The sequence below is a fragment of the Podarcis muralis genome, chromosome 1, assembly GCF_964188315.1.
Source record: "Podarcis muralis chromosome 1, rPodMur119.hap1.1, whole genome shotgun sequence".
NCBI classification, from domain to species: domain Eukaryota; kingdom Metazoa; phylum Chordata; class Lepidosauria; order Squamata; family Lacertidae; genus Podarcis; species Podarcis muralis.
In genome coordinates, this window is record NC_135655.1 from 94,981,200 (window position 1) to 94,997,814 (window position 16,615).

General features: G+C 43.1%; 1 protein-coding gene across 5 annotated transcripts in view; it reads left to right on the forward strand.

The window, feature by feature from the left end:
* Positions 1 to 411: 411 nt before the first annotated feature.
* The window catches only part of SLC35F5 (solute carrier family 35 member F5), a 32,728-nt gene continuing 16,524 nt past the window's right edge, over positions 412 to 16,615 (forward strand). For 2 of the 5 annotated variants that reach the window (XR_013394465.1, XM_028744451.2), the window contains exons 1-9: positions 412 to 536; positions 3,695 to 3,764; positions 7,173 to 7,234; positions 7,828 to 7,898; positions 8,005 to 8,086; positions 9,197 to 9,338; positions 12,035 to 12,178; positions 14,239 to 14,301; positions 16,021 to 16,102. Coding sequence is in view for 4 of the 5 variants with exons in the window: in XM_028744451.2 (XP_028600284.1) it covers positions 9,204 to 9,338; positions 12,035 to 12,178; positions 14,239 to 14,301; positions 16,021 to 16,102 (424 nt within the window). In the remaining variant the exon portion in view is untranslated. The remainder of the gene's footprint in view (positions 537 to 3,694; positions 3,765 to 7,172; positions 7,235 to 7,827; positions 7,899 to 8,004; positions 8,087 to 9,196; positions 9,339 to 12,034; positions 12,179 to 14,238; positions 14,302 to 16,020; positions 16,103 to 16,615) is intronic. The other 3 variants (XM_028744469.2, XM_077935428.1, XM_077935437.1) reach the window with 3 other exon arrangements.

Here is a 16,615-nt window from a genome sequence, read left to right on the forward strand (position 1 = left end):
CCCCTAACACCCCATACAAATATTAGCTATATCATAGAGCCACTTACTAAATTTAGGGAGATCTGCCTCCTTAAAGCTGCAGCCTTAAACTCACCCCACCTCCCATCAAAGTCAATCATAACCCCTGCAGCTAAGTTTAGAATTTGCTCCAAAGGCAGAAACCACATTTCCTTTGCTACTTCCGCCCTCCCCCTTTTCTTCTTTCTGCAGCCCTCTCCCATTTCCCACCCGCCTTCCTCAAGCTCTCTTAATACTACTGTCCTATTATTACTCTCCGCGGGCGTGATGCAGATGGGTCGGGGGAGAGGAGGGAGGAAGCGAGCGAGCGAGCGAGAGAGAGGCGGCAGCAGAGGGTTTAGGCCGGCGAGCGGAACCCCGAGCGCATCGATGAAGGGGTGTCTCCTTTCGGCGGTCGACTCACTCCGGCCCAGGCGAGCGGGCTCTTGAGCCGAGTCAGCTGTGGGAGCGGAGCAGGCGGCGCTTGCCACCATCTTTGGCGGAGAGGGGCTGCGGTCGCGCGGGGGTCCGGCACACAGGTACTCCCTCCTTCCTTCTCTCCCTCTTTCCGCAAAACTCGGGCTTCTCCGGGCTGGGCATGGCAGGAGCGCGGGAGGGGAGCCCCGAAGAGGCGGGTGGGAACGGCTTCGACGGGGACGCTGGCGCCTCTCCCAGCAGCTCCCTGTCAAAGCGCCCCACCAGCCAGCCAGGACCCCGTCTCTCCCTTTTCGGTGCGGCGGCTTCCCGGCGGGCAGAAGGGAAGCAGACCCGTCCTTAGCGGTGCCCAAGTGCACTTTTATTTCTCCCTTTAAGTAGCGTTGCAAAAGGGTCTGCACACGCACACCCAGTCCGCTGCGTGTGTGGTCGGGGGTGAGGACAATCTGCTGCTGTCCCGCCGCACCCACTCACTTCCAGGGGGTCAGGGAGCAACCGGGGTTGGCGTCTGTATGTTTGTGTGCGTGTGTTTAAAAATCCTCCTGCTGTACTTCCTTCTTGGCCGCGGAGCCTGCGTGGGCGGGAGGAGCGACGCTATTTCTCCCCCGGCTCAGCTTCCCGACCACCACCCTCCTCTCCTCTCGGTCGGTGGGTTAAATGCCCTCTCCTTTCTCTGAGGTGAAAAATCCTGCTTTCCCCTGTCCCACTTTCTCTCTCTCTTTTCATCCAGTAAAGGAAGAGGTAGGATCTCCCACCCCACCCCACCCCCAGCTCTTTCCTCTCCTTCCCTGTAGTGAAATCTGTGGAATTCCCTGCCACTGGACTGCCTCTAGTTCTAGGTGGTTTGAAAATGGGGTTACACAGGTCGGCTAAGGACTGACCTGTCGTGGACTGTTGGTCATTGTGGCTTCTACTTGGACACATTCCCAAGTTCAGAGATAATATGCTTCTGAATGACACAGCACCTGGGAAGCAGCACCACCAAAGTATTGCCTTCCTGTCTTGTTTGTCAGCTTTTCCCAAAGGTTGGCTGGTGCTCAGGAACAGGGTGCTGGGCTAGTCTGGCCTTCTGGCTGAACCAGCAGGACTGTTCTTGTGTTGTGCTGTTTCCCTCCTAATTTTTGTTTGGGGAAGAGTTGTATGTAGCGCATGTGGTAAAACATCTGCTTTGTAGGTTCATTCTCCCCCAGTTCCAGGTAGGGCTGGGAAAGACCCCCCCCTTCTGAAATTCTGTAGAACCACTTTCAAGTGTGAGACAACTTCCGAAGTTATTTTAGAGGCAGGGGTCTGTTTTTATGCCTCTGTAATTCAGTAAATCTACTGCAAAACCTACAGTGGCACAGTACCAAAATGCCCCAAAATTATGATCATTGTTTTGTGACAATTTGCTTGGTCCTAGTAAAAGTAATGCCCAACTTTGGATTCTGCAGTTGTTTTTCTTATGGGCCAGCATGGCTATATTTGTTACTCAGTAAATGCATATATCATCATATAACTTGACAGTGCTGTGTCAGCAATAAGAAGAACCTGGCTTAACTTGCACAGAATATGTTATGTATGCCAATATATAGACACCCAAATGGAATATATGAACGTAAGCAACTACCTTATAATAGAATGGACCACAATTGGGCTTATAGCCTTTCCTCCTCCATGTGTGAAGGTCTGAAACGGATCTGGTGCAAGCAGATGTTGAGGGTGAATCTTAATATGTATGCCTCTGTCCCTCTCCTAATTTAAGCTCACTTACTTTCTTGTGAATGTGTAAATAGGGCTATAATGGAATATGGGATGTACATGGACTCCATGTTGGAAAGAAGCTGCACATTATCCTGTGTGCTGAATCAGGTGTATGGCTTCAGGAGGTGGTTTTTGTATAATTTCAGCATTCATCACTGAATGCAAACTAATATTTTTATGCATATAGGTGCTTTGTATCTTAAAAGTATAAACAGTTGTTGAATATCAACATTGACTTGCAGCTGTCTGTTTCCTTGGCAGGCATCAGCTTTTCTTTATTGGAGTAACACGTTTTATTTGTTATTGATGGATCTGAAGTACATGTGATTTAGGCAAACACAGGGGCAAAGTTTGTTTCAGTACAGCATTTGGAAATGGCTCTTAGTGGCAGTGTCCTAGTTAGTAAACATTTCCAATCTGAAAAAAATAGCATCAAACTCTAGTAATTTTGATACTGAATTAAACAAAATTATAATTCCTCTCTAGTTCAAAGTGTATATGGTATTATTTCCAATTCAAATAAAACTGGATGTTTATTTATGGATGAGCCATTTCCTAACATGCTACCATACTCAGTATCCAGAGCTGAATATGGGGCTATGCAGATATAGGAGGCTTGATTCCTTACTGGCTAGAGTGTCCAGAAGAGCAAAACAAGTTTAGTCCCCACCACAATGGTAGCCAATTCTTTGTTTTCCTTTTTGTTATGCTCTGTCATAGCTCTGGGAAAAAGATGGTGTTGCAGTAGAACAGTATGATGGTAGTTGCAGAACTTGCTCACACTTAGTATCTCAGTCACTGCCATTAGCGACACTACTGGGATCTTGAACATCTTTAACCTTCTAAAAGTAGATGCAGGGTTGCAAGAGATGAGAGCAATGGGTTTCTTAGCTCCTTCACAAGCAAAGCAATAAAAGCAATACCCAAGTGCCAAGTTGATGAGGAAGAAAAGCGAACCTTCTGGTTTGACAGAGGTTCCTTTCCTTCTACTTGGGGTTTGGGGGTTATATTTGATTTGAAGAAACAGGTAGATGGGCATTGTGCCACCTGAAGCATTGGCTTGAATGCTAGATTGGAAGGTGGGCAGTGAGATTGGCAAGAACTCTCTCTTTGCAGGTCAAACTTGGCATGCCTTTTTCCTAGCAGTGATTCATGATCATGTGTGTATGCAAATGTGTGGTGCTGCATCTTAATGTTTTAATGTTGTATTTTAATCTTGTTTTTTAAGTTGTATTTTAATCAACTTGTTTTAATTATTGGTTGTTAGCCGCCCTGAGCCCGGTCTTGGCTTCGGAGGGTGGGGTATAAATAAATTATTACTATTATTATTATTATTATTATTATTATTATTATTATTATTATTAAAATCCATAAAGAATGGATTTTTTTAACCACAAAGTAAGTATCATAATTGTAAAAGCATGGTTGTGTAATGGTTAAAAAAGAGAGACTAAAATGTGATTGACATTAATTTGAATGCTAAGAACTTCAGAACTAATGCCAAGTCTTCTTACTTATTTAGACATTTGACAACTAGTTATACCAGTAGTGTTACAGAGAACACTTTGATGCCACGACAGTAACATATCCAGGTAAGAATGAAACAATATTTACAAAATCAGTTCATATTGTTTGAGCACGTTACATTTTTAATATTCAGCACAACACTTTCTTTAATGTAATTTGGGCAGATATAGCATGGTTTTAGCACTGAAGCTTGAGGCTTTGGGAAAGAGAACAATTCCTTTTAAATCGTTATAATAACATTTCGATGTTGCTGCTATGAAACCCTCCATCTGTATCTCTCTTAATTAGAAAGATAGTCAGTTATAGATGCAGTTTACACTGCCAGTTTACAAGTCAGACACTCAGAACTGGTGATGAAAAATATCCCTACTGGCTGAACACTTAGACTGCAATCCTCTACTTGCTCACCTGGTAGTAAGCACCACTGAACTCAGTTCCGAGTAGACATGTATAGAATTATGCTGTTCATATAATATGAAATATTTGAAAGATATTTCAAATTCATATCTTTGCATAGAATGAATTTATTTACCTTGGTCCTTAAAAGACAAAATAGTGCCTTCTTTATTGTTGAACTTTCAGTGGACTATAGGTGGAACAAATAAATCCTTATGGACCAATATGTAGTTAACTACCTCGTCATTTTTCAGTAGCAAAGGTTTCTTTAAGTCTTGCAAGTATAGAAGGCTGCAGAATTGTTCAACCAGTTGCTATGGTGGTGCCGTGATTGTGTACATTATCCCTCTGTGAGGTCACCAAGGCATCATGAACAAGGATTACTGGCAAAAATGAGTCAGCTTTTCAAGGTTGTTGACCAACTTTATCAATATTTCATGTTTCATTAATAATAATAATAATAATAATAATAATAAATAATTTTTTATTTATACCCCGCCCTCCCCAGCCAAGACCGGGCTCAGAGCGGCTTACAAGCAATAATAAAAACAAGAAGAATGATTACAACTTAAAAACAAAAATAAAATACAACATTAAAATAATGGAACATTAAAATATTAAAATGTAGCCTCATTGCAGGAGGAGAAGGAAAAGAAAAAAGAAAGAGAGGGAGGGAGGGAATCAAATTGGCTCCAAGCCAAAGGCCAGGCGGAACAACTCTGTCTTACAGGCCCTGCAGAAAGAAATCAGATCCTGCAGGGCCCTGGTCTCATGAGGCAGAGCGTTCCACCAGGCCGGAGCCAGAGTTGAAAAGGCCCTGGCTCTGGTTGAAGCCAATCTAACTTCCTTAGGGCCTGGGACCACTAGGGTGTTGTTATTTATGGACCTTGAGACTCTCCGTGGGGCATACCAGGAGAGGCGGTCCCGTAGGTATGAGGGTCCTAGGCCGTGAAGGGCTTTAAAGGTCAAAAGCAGCACCTTAAATCTGACCCTGTACTCCACCGGGAGCCAGTGCAGCTTGAAAAGCACTGGGTGAATATGCTCCCATGGCAAAGACCCCGTGAGGAGCCTCGCTGCAGCATTCTGTACCCGCTGGAGTTTCTGGGACAGCTTCAAGGGCAGCCCCGCGTAGAGCGAATTACAGTAGTCAAGCCTGGAGATGACCGTCGCATGGATCACTGTGGCCAGGTCGGGGCGGGAAAGGTAAGGGACCAACTGCTTGATGCAGCGAAGGTGGAAAAATGTCGCCTTGGCTGTTGCTGTAACTTGCGCCTCCATGGAAAGGGAGGCGTCAAGGATTACACCCAAACTCTTAACGGAAGGCAATGGCACTAATTGGGCCCCCGCAAGAGAAGGGAGTTGGTCCCTCATCCCCATGCCATCCCGACCTAGCCATAGGACCTCTGTCTTCGAAGGATTCAGTTTCAATCGGATCCCACGAAACCATCCAGCCACAGCTTCCAAGCATCTGGTCAGTGTGTTTGGGGCCGAGTCGGTGTGACCATCCATCAGCAGATAGAGCTGAGTGTCATCAGCATATTGGTGACAGCCCAGCCCAAAGCTCCGGATAATCTGGGCAAGGGGGCGCATAAAGATGTTAAAAAGCACCGGGGAGAGAATTGTGCCCTGCGGCACTCCACACACCAAGGAGTGGCGCGACGACATTTCCCTCCCTAGTGCCACCCTCTGTCCCCAACCAGAGATAAAAGAGCACAACCAGTTACGGGCTATGCCCTGTATCCCCACGTCTGCGAGGCGGTGGTCCAGAAGATCATGATCGACCATGTCAAAGGTTGCTGACAAATCTAAAAGGATCAGCAGTCCTGACCCGCCTCGATCCAGTTGTCTACGGATATCATCTGTTAGGGCAACCAGAGCCGTCTCCGTCCCAAAATCAGGACGGAAACCGGACTGAAATGGATCTAATGCCGATGTTTCCTCCAGAAACCTACCAAGCTGTTCAGCAAACGCTCTCTCAATTTCCTTACCCAGGTATGGAAGATTTGAAACTGGGCGGTAATTGGATAGGTCTAAGGGATCTAATGAAGTTTTCTTTAAGAGTGGACACACCACTGCTTCCTTCAGTTCCCCTGGGAATGTCCCCGTGTCAAGGGACAAATTGATAATTTCAACCAGGGGGGTCCGCGCAACATCTGGACACTCCCTAATCAGCCAAGACGGTCACGGATCAAGGAGGCAGGTGGTGGGCCTACCAACTTGGAGGAATCTATCCACATCAGTAGGGAGTATCTGATCAAAATGGTCCAACACTGGACCTGAAGTCAGTCGAGGGGCCTCCAGTTCAGTCACTGTATCTAAATTGGCAGGGAGGTCACGGCAGAGCAACAGGACTTTCTCCGCAAAAAAGCTCGCGAATGCCTCACAGCTGTGAGGACGTTATTGACCTAATTATTCTAAAAAGTTGTGCCGGGCGAGAGCTAGCGGATGCAATGGAAGCTTCAAAGTAAGATTTCTTAGCAGCTTTCATAGCCATCTCATAGGCTTTCATAAGCGTCCTATAAGATGTTCTTGAGGCCTATAATTAATGTTCTTAATTAAATTAAGAATAGATGTTAAGATATTGATTCAAATTTGTTGAAAGTGAACGTACAGAATGGAGTTAAAACCTATGCAATTAGATGTGCTCGGACATGTTACCAGAATGTTTTTATGAGAATGTTTACAAAAATTGGCATGATTCATAACAAATAGTTACTAATTTGCTGTGTTTTATTATTTTCCTTTATAAATGGTAAATATGCATTTCTTTGAACAGAGTTTTATTATAACGCAATGAATCTACTAGTGCAGTAAAAGGAAAAAAGGATATGAAAATAAAGTGGCATGTCATAGGACTCTGGTTGAAGTCATTTTTTATTTCAGCGGTGAGCAAAAGACACTTGCAAGCTCAAGTGTGTCCAGTATTCTGCCATACAGAACATACTGTGTATTAATACATCCTGGATAATCTAATCCTGTAATGAAAGGGGTGAAACACTTAACAGGTCAACATCTTATAAAGCATTACTAAGCAGCACAGTTGCTAAGGATTGGTTTTTCTTTTGTTTTTCCCCCAGAAACATCACAAACCCATAGATAAAAAAATATGATCCTTGAGATATGTCTGTCAGTTCAAGAGGTGAGAAATATATTATCATGCCATGACTATTTTTAAGAATGTGTTTTCACCATGCAATAGTTGTCTACATTAAAAAAAGGAAAAACGTGCATTAAAACCTGTGGCTCCCACCCCTCCAAAATGATGAGACCTGAAACTCAGTTTTATAGTTTCCTTTAGTCCTTTGATTCAGTTTTTATATAGGTACATTACTACACTACGCTATGTTTCACAAAAGGTATATTTTATTCATTATCGGAAAATTATTTTGAGGTTCTCCTATGTTGTGGATCTTATGATTATTATTTTTAAAAAGCTGTGTCTGTCTTGGCAAACATCTGTAAAAATCTTTAAAGTATTAAAGATATAATACTTTGATAGCGCTCTGTCTTGCTGTCTCTGTCCAGCATGGTTTGTGGGCTTGACATGTTGCACTCTGATGTCATTGTTGTTAAAAAGCTTCTGCTCTCCATTTCTGCCTGAACCAGGAATTTACAGTCCATCTATGCTTCATTTCTGCTGCCCTTTACTGAGCTGCGGCTGCTGTATTATGACAGGTTATTTGTGTTGGGTATGCTTTGTTTTGTTTTGACTTTCACGCTTGTTTTACACAGAGCCAGCCTTCTACACACACTGCTGACTTTCTTAAGTGAAGGATGTGGGGAATACTTTGATTGTGGAACAGGTGTGTGCATTAGCTCAAATGGCAAACATAAAGCCTGGTGGCAAAGTTAAGAAAGCATAGTCTCTTTATAGCCCTTGATACCCTTTATTTCTCTGTTTTTTTCCAGGAGGCAGCCTTCACCTTAACATGATGCCATGAAACTTGTCAGAGTCCAGCTATTATTTTAACTTTAAAAGGTTACTGAGCAGGTATGGAAATTGTCCCGTGTATAGCTGGTGATACTTAGCATCCTTATCCAAACACATTGTTATCAATGCAGTCAAACCTCGTTTTGCGGACAAGATCCGTTCCGGAGACCCGTCCGCAAGCCGAAAATGATGCACGTCGAAGTGCTGCATCTGCGTATGCGCAAGGGGCGAACCCGGAAGTAGCCCATTCCTTCTGGGTTTGCCTGGTACTTCTGGGTTTGCCACGGAAGTTCGCTGAAGCAGACTCAAGTGGAGGCAGACGCAGAATGAGGTTTGACTGTATAATAAAGCAAACACGGATTAATTCCATTTCTTCTGTCAAACAAAACCCAAGATAGTTGTGACACAAACATAGGTGCTGGCTCCAATGGTGGTTGTTTTTTTTTGGGGGGGGGGCGGCTAGGAATTACAACTAGCAGATTTATTATTTAAATGCTTATTTTGTCAGCTCGTTGACAAATCCCACTTTGTGACCTCATTCACATGACACAGTAAGCCAGATTATGGTTTGTAGTCATTTTGTCCCTGCCTGCTCTTTTTTATTCTCTCATTGTGCTGAGCTAGGTCAAGGTATGACTTAGCATGTCCAAACCAGTGATTGTGGTTAAGCTGTTTCCTTGCTAAACAGGAGCTGCAGCCAAGAACAAAGCCAGCCCAGTGTATTGTAACAGTTTAGTTTATAAATGTGACTTCAAAAGCCCACTTCCGTCAGTGATTCCATTGTTTTCCTATTGGCTGTAATCCTAGTATACTTACAAGGGCACAAGTTTTCATTTTTCTGCTAAAGAAACACCTGCTCCCATGCTTACCTGCCTGTGTCTTTCTTCCAAGTGCCCCACACCATCAAAAGTGAAAACTGAAATCAGCTGATAGGGAGTGGTGCCTGAATCTTTCCCATGGATTGACCACGTTTTTAACAGAAACATTAGCTGAAAGAGTAATAGGTCAGTTGTAATAAACTGCTTCCTGTTTCGTTCCTGTGGATTGGTTATTAGTTGACATTTTAGCAGTGTCTTATTATCTGAGTTTGTGTCCCATCCAGATCTGGAGCACAAAGCCTGTTGCCCACATAGTTTTAAAAAAGTATTTATTTATTTATTGCTGCCATAGATTACAAATGGTGTGGATTTTTATCATGAACCGGATGAACCCACAGAGCAGTTCTCCCAGTCAGCGTAGGCGCATGGCTCTTGGAATTGTCATTCTTCTCCTTGTTGATGTGATATGGGTTGCTTCTTCTGAACTCACTTCGGTAAGTGTGTCTTGGGGCTCATCCACCCCTCTTTACCTTTGCTCTGCATTTCTAGGCACAGCTCCGGGATGTTTTACTTGAGAAAACCTGCTCTTTACTGCTGAATCAGAGCAAACAGCAATCTATGGAAAACTCAAATTGCTGTTTGCTCCGATTCAGCGGTAAAGATCTGCTATTCCTGGGGAAAGTGGCAGGACAAAAAGATAAAACTTTCGAACACGAACCGGGAAAGCGCAGGCTTGTGGCTAGAAAGCGCGGGGCAAAAACTAGTGTGGACAAACTCTTTATGATGTCAGAGTGTATTCACCTTAATGTAGTAGGACAGCATGCTCAAGGGAGAGCAATTAACACTCACTCCATTAACTTTGTACAGTGATCTTAGTACTTGCTTGCTAGAAGCAGGTTGACTGGTTCTTGGTGAGCAGCTTTTCATACCTGACTAGCTACATTTCTGGTCCTGCCTGAAGCCTTTCCCAGCATTTATGCTGTCACGAATTATAATTAACTTCAATTAATCTTGCCAGTTCTTTTTCATAATTCCAAATCCCCTATAAGTATGACTTTTAAACAGCAAACTCTTAACAAAACACAGTCTTCCATAGATATGCTGGGGCCCCAATTTTTTGGGCAGGAATTCCTAAACTGGGAGAAGAATTGTAGCTTTCAGGGATTCCTATAATAATATGAAGCTGAATGAAAATGTTAGAATAGGTGACAGTGTAGAGATGAAGACATTCACAGATCCTTTTGATTGGATACAGAAATTGCTGCCTTAGGGTAAGCAGTTCTCTCTATATGCTAAATCTCTGAAGGTGGGCTTAGCAAAGTTTATGGGGACATCCTTAGGATGTCTATATCCGTTACAATAAAGTGAAAATCGATACTCCTCTAGCAGGCTAGGGCAGCATACATGGGATTGTCTCATTTTTATCTTTACACCCACCTTACGATATAGTTTAGGTTGAGAGAGAAGTGAGAGGCTCAGGGTCCCCCACTGAGCTGTGTGTGGTAGTTTAAGCCCAGAATTGTCTAAGTCAGAGAGTCAATTCCCTAAAACCAGGGTGGGCAGCCTGTGACTCAGGGGCCATGTTTGCTTCCTGTCTTCATTTTATGTAGCCCCCTACAGGCCAATTTTTCTTTCCATCAGAGTTCCTTCCTTCATGATTTGTTGGATCCTATTTTCACTGGCTTTTAAAAATGGTTGGTCTCTGTGTCTATGTAGTTTCAGAACAATTGGAAGGGATGTTAATCATTTGATGAAAATAAAACTGGTGTGTTTTCTTTTCTTTGCTTCCCTCCCTGATTGTGTGGTTTGAAGAGCGCATCGGCAGGCTTCTCTCCCTTTTCTCTGCAGCCTGATGGAATGGCTGCCCGTAGGTGAAAACTGATTTTAGTTTCATCAGCCGCTGACAGCAGAACACATTGCTAGGGTTGTGCTGAGTCGGAAAGGAGTTACTTTCAATTCCCACGTATATAGGAGGAAACCTACATATGTAGTTAAAACCCCATTAATCCTGTGAGGTTTACTTCTGAATAGACCAGTATAAATTTGTTATCTTCATCAGCTGCAGAGTGGAGGGAAAGAGGCGATTCCATCACACCTACTGAGCAAATAGCTGCCTTTTAGCCTACTTAGCTGTTCATTAGGCTACATGAACTGTTTCCATCCTCATTTTGGTGCCTCCCATATCCCCTTTGTGTCCTGACTTTCAAATTGTAAGCCTAAGGGTAGGAACGTGTTTTACTGCTGATTTTCTTAAGTTACTTTGGGAGCATTTCGAGCTGTGATGGGGTGTGTGTGTAAATATTTTAAATAAATTTCTTAGCCAGAGTAGTTGACCTCCAAGCAGCTTGTGAGATCCTCCTGTTTTCAAAGGACTGTGGTCTTCCCTCCCTAGGTGTGGGGAACAACTACAAACGTTTTGTAGCTTTTCTGTATAAATCTGTATTTCAGATTTTGGGAGCAGGATAGTATTGCAAAGTCTGTCTCTCATTTAGCCTCTGATGCAGTCAGGTAGGTTGCAAGCTGCCATTCCTGCACAGGACAACCCACTTCTCTTATCATGTCCCTCTGTACTTCCTCCCTTCCCAGGAGTTGATGCTCTTGACATCAGCTGCCCTACAGAAGGATCCACCTCAGCTTTTTAGACTATTTCTGCTTTCTATCTAACATAGGTAGCCATTGGAATGCCATCTTCTCAGGTCTGTCCTTGAATCTAACCCACAGCAGGTAAAAGTTGCAGGGGGCCAGAAGCCTCATACCAGAACACCATACTGCCATGTGCCAGAACAGCTTCCCACCCCCAGTTGTTGGCTCTCTTGGCTGGTGGTGTAGTGGGCAATCCTGAAATACACACCCAGGAGCACTGCATCTCTTCTCTTCCTTTTCCAGGATATGTAGCTTTTTCTTGCTTGAACTACACCTCTGCTCTTTGTATGTCTGTCCACTGCAGGGGGCTAACTGGTGGACCTCCAGATGTTGTCAGACTCCACTTCAATCATCCACAGCCAGCATGGCTAATGTTCATGGTGGATGGGAACTAGTCCAGCAACATCCAGAGGACCATATGGTAGCCCTCCCATGGTCTGTGACGGTCAAGGAATTTGAAGTAGTACCAAAGAGTTGATCAGTAAGACTATGCTGGTCATATGACATGTCTTTCATTTAACCATCTTTCTTTTCCTTCCCTTTGCAGTATGTTTTCACTGTGTACAATAAGCCGTTCTTCAGTACATTTGCAAAAACATCCATGTTTGTTCTTTACCTCTTGGGATTTATTGTTTGGAAACCTTGGAGGCAGCAGTGCACACGTGGCCTTCGCGGCAAACATGCGGCTTTTGTAAGTGCCTATTTTCCATTTAATAATTTTGCCATCACTTTGGCTTCTGTAAATTACACAAAATCAAAGCTTATGTTGGAGAGGGAATCCTGCATAAACTAGCATAAGCTAAACCCCCAGATGTTCAGTGAGCAAAATAATGCTTTCATTAGTCTAACATTTCAAAGTGAATCATTGCATAAACAGAAGCAGTAATTGCATCAGTAATGCTTCTTAGTGGAATTGAAATGGAATAAATGATATAAAATTTAAGATGTGCCTAGAATCAGTATTTGGACACGTGGCTTATATTTTTTGCTATGTTCTGCCAGTTTTGAAATGTTTTTATTAACCGATTTAAAAAGATGTCAGTAAATGTTTTGGGGTTTTTTTGAGATTTATTTCTCTTGAACTGGTCTACAAAGATTCAGCAGAGTTTTCTCTTTTGATAAAAGACAGTGGCAGTGGTGGTGGTGAATGAATTCTTTATCAGACCCATTTTTCATGCTTTCCAAATTGTATTTTAAAAGCTGGGAATTGGTTAGCTAAACCATGTTTCTCAACAAGACATAGCCAATTCATCACCCTTAGACTCTACTAGTGAGCTGGAAGCATTTCTACCTTGGCTGAAGAGTGCTTTCTTGATGAACAGAGAACACAGCACATGAATGTGGAAACCCATAGTAATAACACTGCACATCCTTTGCTCTCTGATCTCTGATGGAATAGTTGGGATCCCACACATTGACCAGGTTTGCACAACACACAGTAACCTAAACTATGGCTTATCATGACCACACAAGCATGCCAGCCTCCAGAGCAGAGATTATGCCCTCCTCCCTGTTCCCTTTTACTGCCACTCTGAGCTAATGGTTTGATATAGCATGTTGTCCAAAGCAGGACTCGTTCTTAAGCTCTCTGCTAACCATAAGCTTTTGAAGATGGGGAAGGTTTTGAAGATGGGGAAATCACCTTCCTCCTCAGGTCTGTTTTTAACGTTTTGGACTGGACAGGAAAGCTGGGAGCACAGGAAAATGATAGATGCTGTGTTGTTTTCCTATTCCCCTGCACTTTGAGGGCTGCTAAACAGAATAGTAAAGGCTACAGTGTCAAAGTTTTAGGTAAACAAGGACTTCAAAAGCCCTCTTCCTCAGTTCTGGTTTGTGGCTCCCAAATATTACTTGTAAGGTCTGAGATTGCAGAGTGATCTTGTGAAAGTTTGACTACTTATAGTTAGCTCTTAAGTTGTTTGAAGAGGAACTGTTCAAACAGGAAACTTTAATGTTTTATAAAACTAGTTATTTTGTATAGTTGCTGGACTAAAGTTAATTCAGGCTGCCAACTAATTCCTGGATAATCAAATGATTTTTTTTTATTTGTTTTCGACTGACCATAAGTTTGGCTGGTATTAAGCGTATTCCAGAAAATAGGCTATCTGGGGAAATCATACAGCTGGTGGTTGGCAGTCTGTTTAATCAAGAGAACCCTATCACACTGGTTTTGTAGAACTAACGTGTTTCTCTGGCCCTTTCTTGGAATAGGCTTCATGCCAGAATAGACTTGGCTTTGAAGCTGCAGCAGCTTCAAACTAGCCTAGCAGCAAGCCAAGGGGCAAGAATGGAGATGGATCTGTTTTTTCTTCACCAGTGGGCTAGTCTTCCTGAGTCCCATCTCACCTGAAGTTATTGACGACAGTGTCATCAGTGTGAGCTCCCGTTGCTCTGTCCCAGCTCCTGCCAAACCTAGCAGTTCAAAAGCACGCCAGTGCAAGTAGATAAATAGGTACTGCTGCGGCGGGAAGGTAAACAACGTTTCCATGCGCTCTGGTTTCCATCACGGTGTCCCGTTGCACCAGAAGTAGTTTAGTCATGCTGGCCACCTGACCCGGAAAGCTGTCTGTGGACAAACACCGGCTTCCTCAGCCTGAAAGCAGGATGAGCGCTACATCCCCATAGTCTCCTTTGACTGGACTTAACCGTCCAGGGGTCCTTCATCTTTCTTTTTTTTAACTTCAGTGTGGAATGTGTTGTTTTTACTCTACACATTCATTGTAATGTCTCAGCTGAATTTTAAATGTTTAGTTTGCAGATGCTGAAGGCTATTTTGCAGCCTGTACAACTGACAATACTGTAAATAGTTCTTTGGTAAGTTCTCTCTCACTTAAGTGATTGTAATGTACTGTGCGGCAACAGTAGCAGACAGCAGGGTGGGACAGTGGGGTTTTTACCTGACCTCTCTGTGGATCCATTTGCACAGCACCAACCTCCCCACCATCTTGTCCCTCCCACTCTTCTTCCCAGGAAGCAGCCGTGACCTACCTCCCAGGAGGTCAGATAGGTGCTGCTGCCCCTCCCTGACATCTACTACTGTGTGGTAATAGCTATTCATGTCTTGTCTGTTTTTAATTAGTGCTGAAAATAAACACAGAGCTCTGAATAATGCAATTTTAAATAGGAACTGGATTAGGGAAAGTAAACATATATGGCATGTGAGCAAAAATGAATTTACTAGGGAATGTTATGCTTGGCCCATGGAATTATTAAATACATGTGGTTCAAGCACTTCAGTCACTCAGTTATAGTTAAACATTGTTTGCCTAAAATGCCATCATGTAATGCAAGATAAAGACACAACCTTATTTTTTCAATATGAAGAATCTGCGGCAGGTATAAAAAGCAGTGAAGTGCCCAGGTGGAAGATTTCTATGGCCATGTTGCATTATCTTAATTTGTCTGCAACTGTAGCCTATATTGTATAGGCACTCTCTCATTAAGTTGTGGCTGAATATCCAAAACAGTAAAATCTATAAGGCCATCTTCAAAACACGTAGTTAAGCATATTATCTGTCCTTCCCTGGAAACTCATTAGCGACAATCAATAAGGAGCAAAAAAAGGCAAAGTTGAAATACTTGCGCCGGGCAGACATCCGCAGCGTGGGGAGCCCTGCGGGAGTTCCCGCGGGGCTCCCCACGCTGCGGATAGCAGCCTGCCACCCGGTGTGCGGGATGCCCTGAAGCAGAGCGCCCTGCACGCCGGGCAGACATCCACAGCGTGGGGAGCCCCGCGGGAACTCCCGCAGGGCTCCCCACGCTGCGAATGTCTGCCCGGCGCAAGTATTTCAACTTTGCCTTTTTTTTGCTCCTTATTGATTGTCGCTAATGAGTTTCCTGCAGATAGCAGCCTGCCGCCCAGCGCGCGGGGTGCCCTGAAGCAGAGCGCGCCGGGCAGACATCGGCCAGCCCCACAAGCTCGGGGGACAGCGGGGAGGCGCAGCGCCTTCATCCCGCTGTTCCCCGACCTGGTTTTGGGGGGGAAATAAAGGGGGGGAAATCCCCCCCCCAAAAAAAATTAGGTGCGTCCTATGGGACGGAGCGTCCTATGGGACGAAAAATACGGTACCTAAAAAAACAAACCACCAATTAGAGTTAAAGCCGTTAATCCATCAATCCAAGGGAATGTGGTACTCTGCTACTGGAAATATCAGAACAAGTATTTGAATTCTCCCACATATTTCATTTAAAGAAGGAGGGATACACAATAGGATGTTTTATTTACCTTAAATGGTGAAATGCAGCTCATTTTCTTCTCATCATATGTTCCTTCTTGCTCTTTTTGGTTAACAGTTTTATCGCAAGTTAGCAACTTGTGCACATTTACCTTGCAGTTGGTCCAGCTGTTTTGTACATTGTTTTGTATTTGTATATTGTAGTATACATTAAATCAGTTTATGTCCGCAGGTACTCAGTAAACATACATAGGATTGCACTGTTAGTAAATTTTATTTGGGGGGGCGGGTTGTTATTATTTGGGTGTGTTTTTTTTATAACTTATGATAACTTGGAACTCATTATGTTGCATTTCAGAGTGAACCATTATACGTTCCTGTAAAGTTTCATGACTTGCCAAGTGAAAAATGTAGCAACACTAACAGTGACACTGAAAAAAGTAAGTAAATGCTTCAAAATGTCAAAATATAGTTTTCTGTATCAACTTATAAATATTTATGTCATGTTGAAAGTATGAAAGCAATGTTTCCTGTGTTACCTAAAAACCTGTGTGCCCACATGGCCTGAAGTACAGTATTTTCTAAATATGGTAACAGGTAAAGATGCTCAGTAGTAAAACAGAGATAATCTGTTAAGATGCTTTTTTACTTTTAATTTTTTAAAATATTGGAGAATTGACAATTACATCAATTTTTGGACTTCATGCAGAAGGCAAATGCTAAAATGAACAATTGACGAACACTGCATTGGAGAAGGGAACATATCCCAAGTTTAATTTTTTTTGTGTGATTACACAAATTCAGTGGAATTTTCAAAATTCAGTGGAATTTTGAAAAAATATAGCACATTATAATTTTGGGAAACTGAAACTTAGCAAATACAGCTTGCTATTTTTGCATGTTAGCACAAATTGGCTGCATTTTATGGTAAGCCATAGTTAATAGCTTTTCAT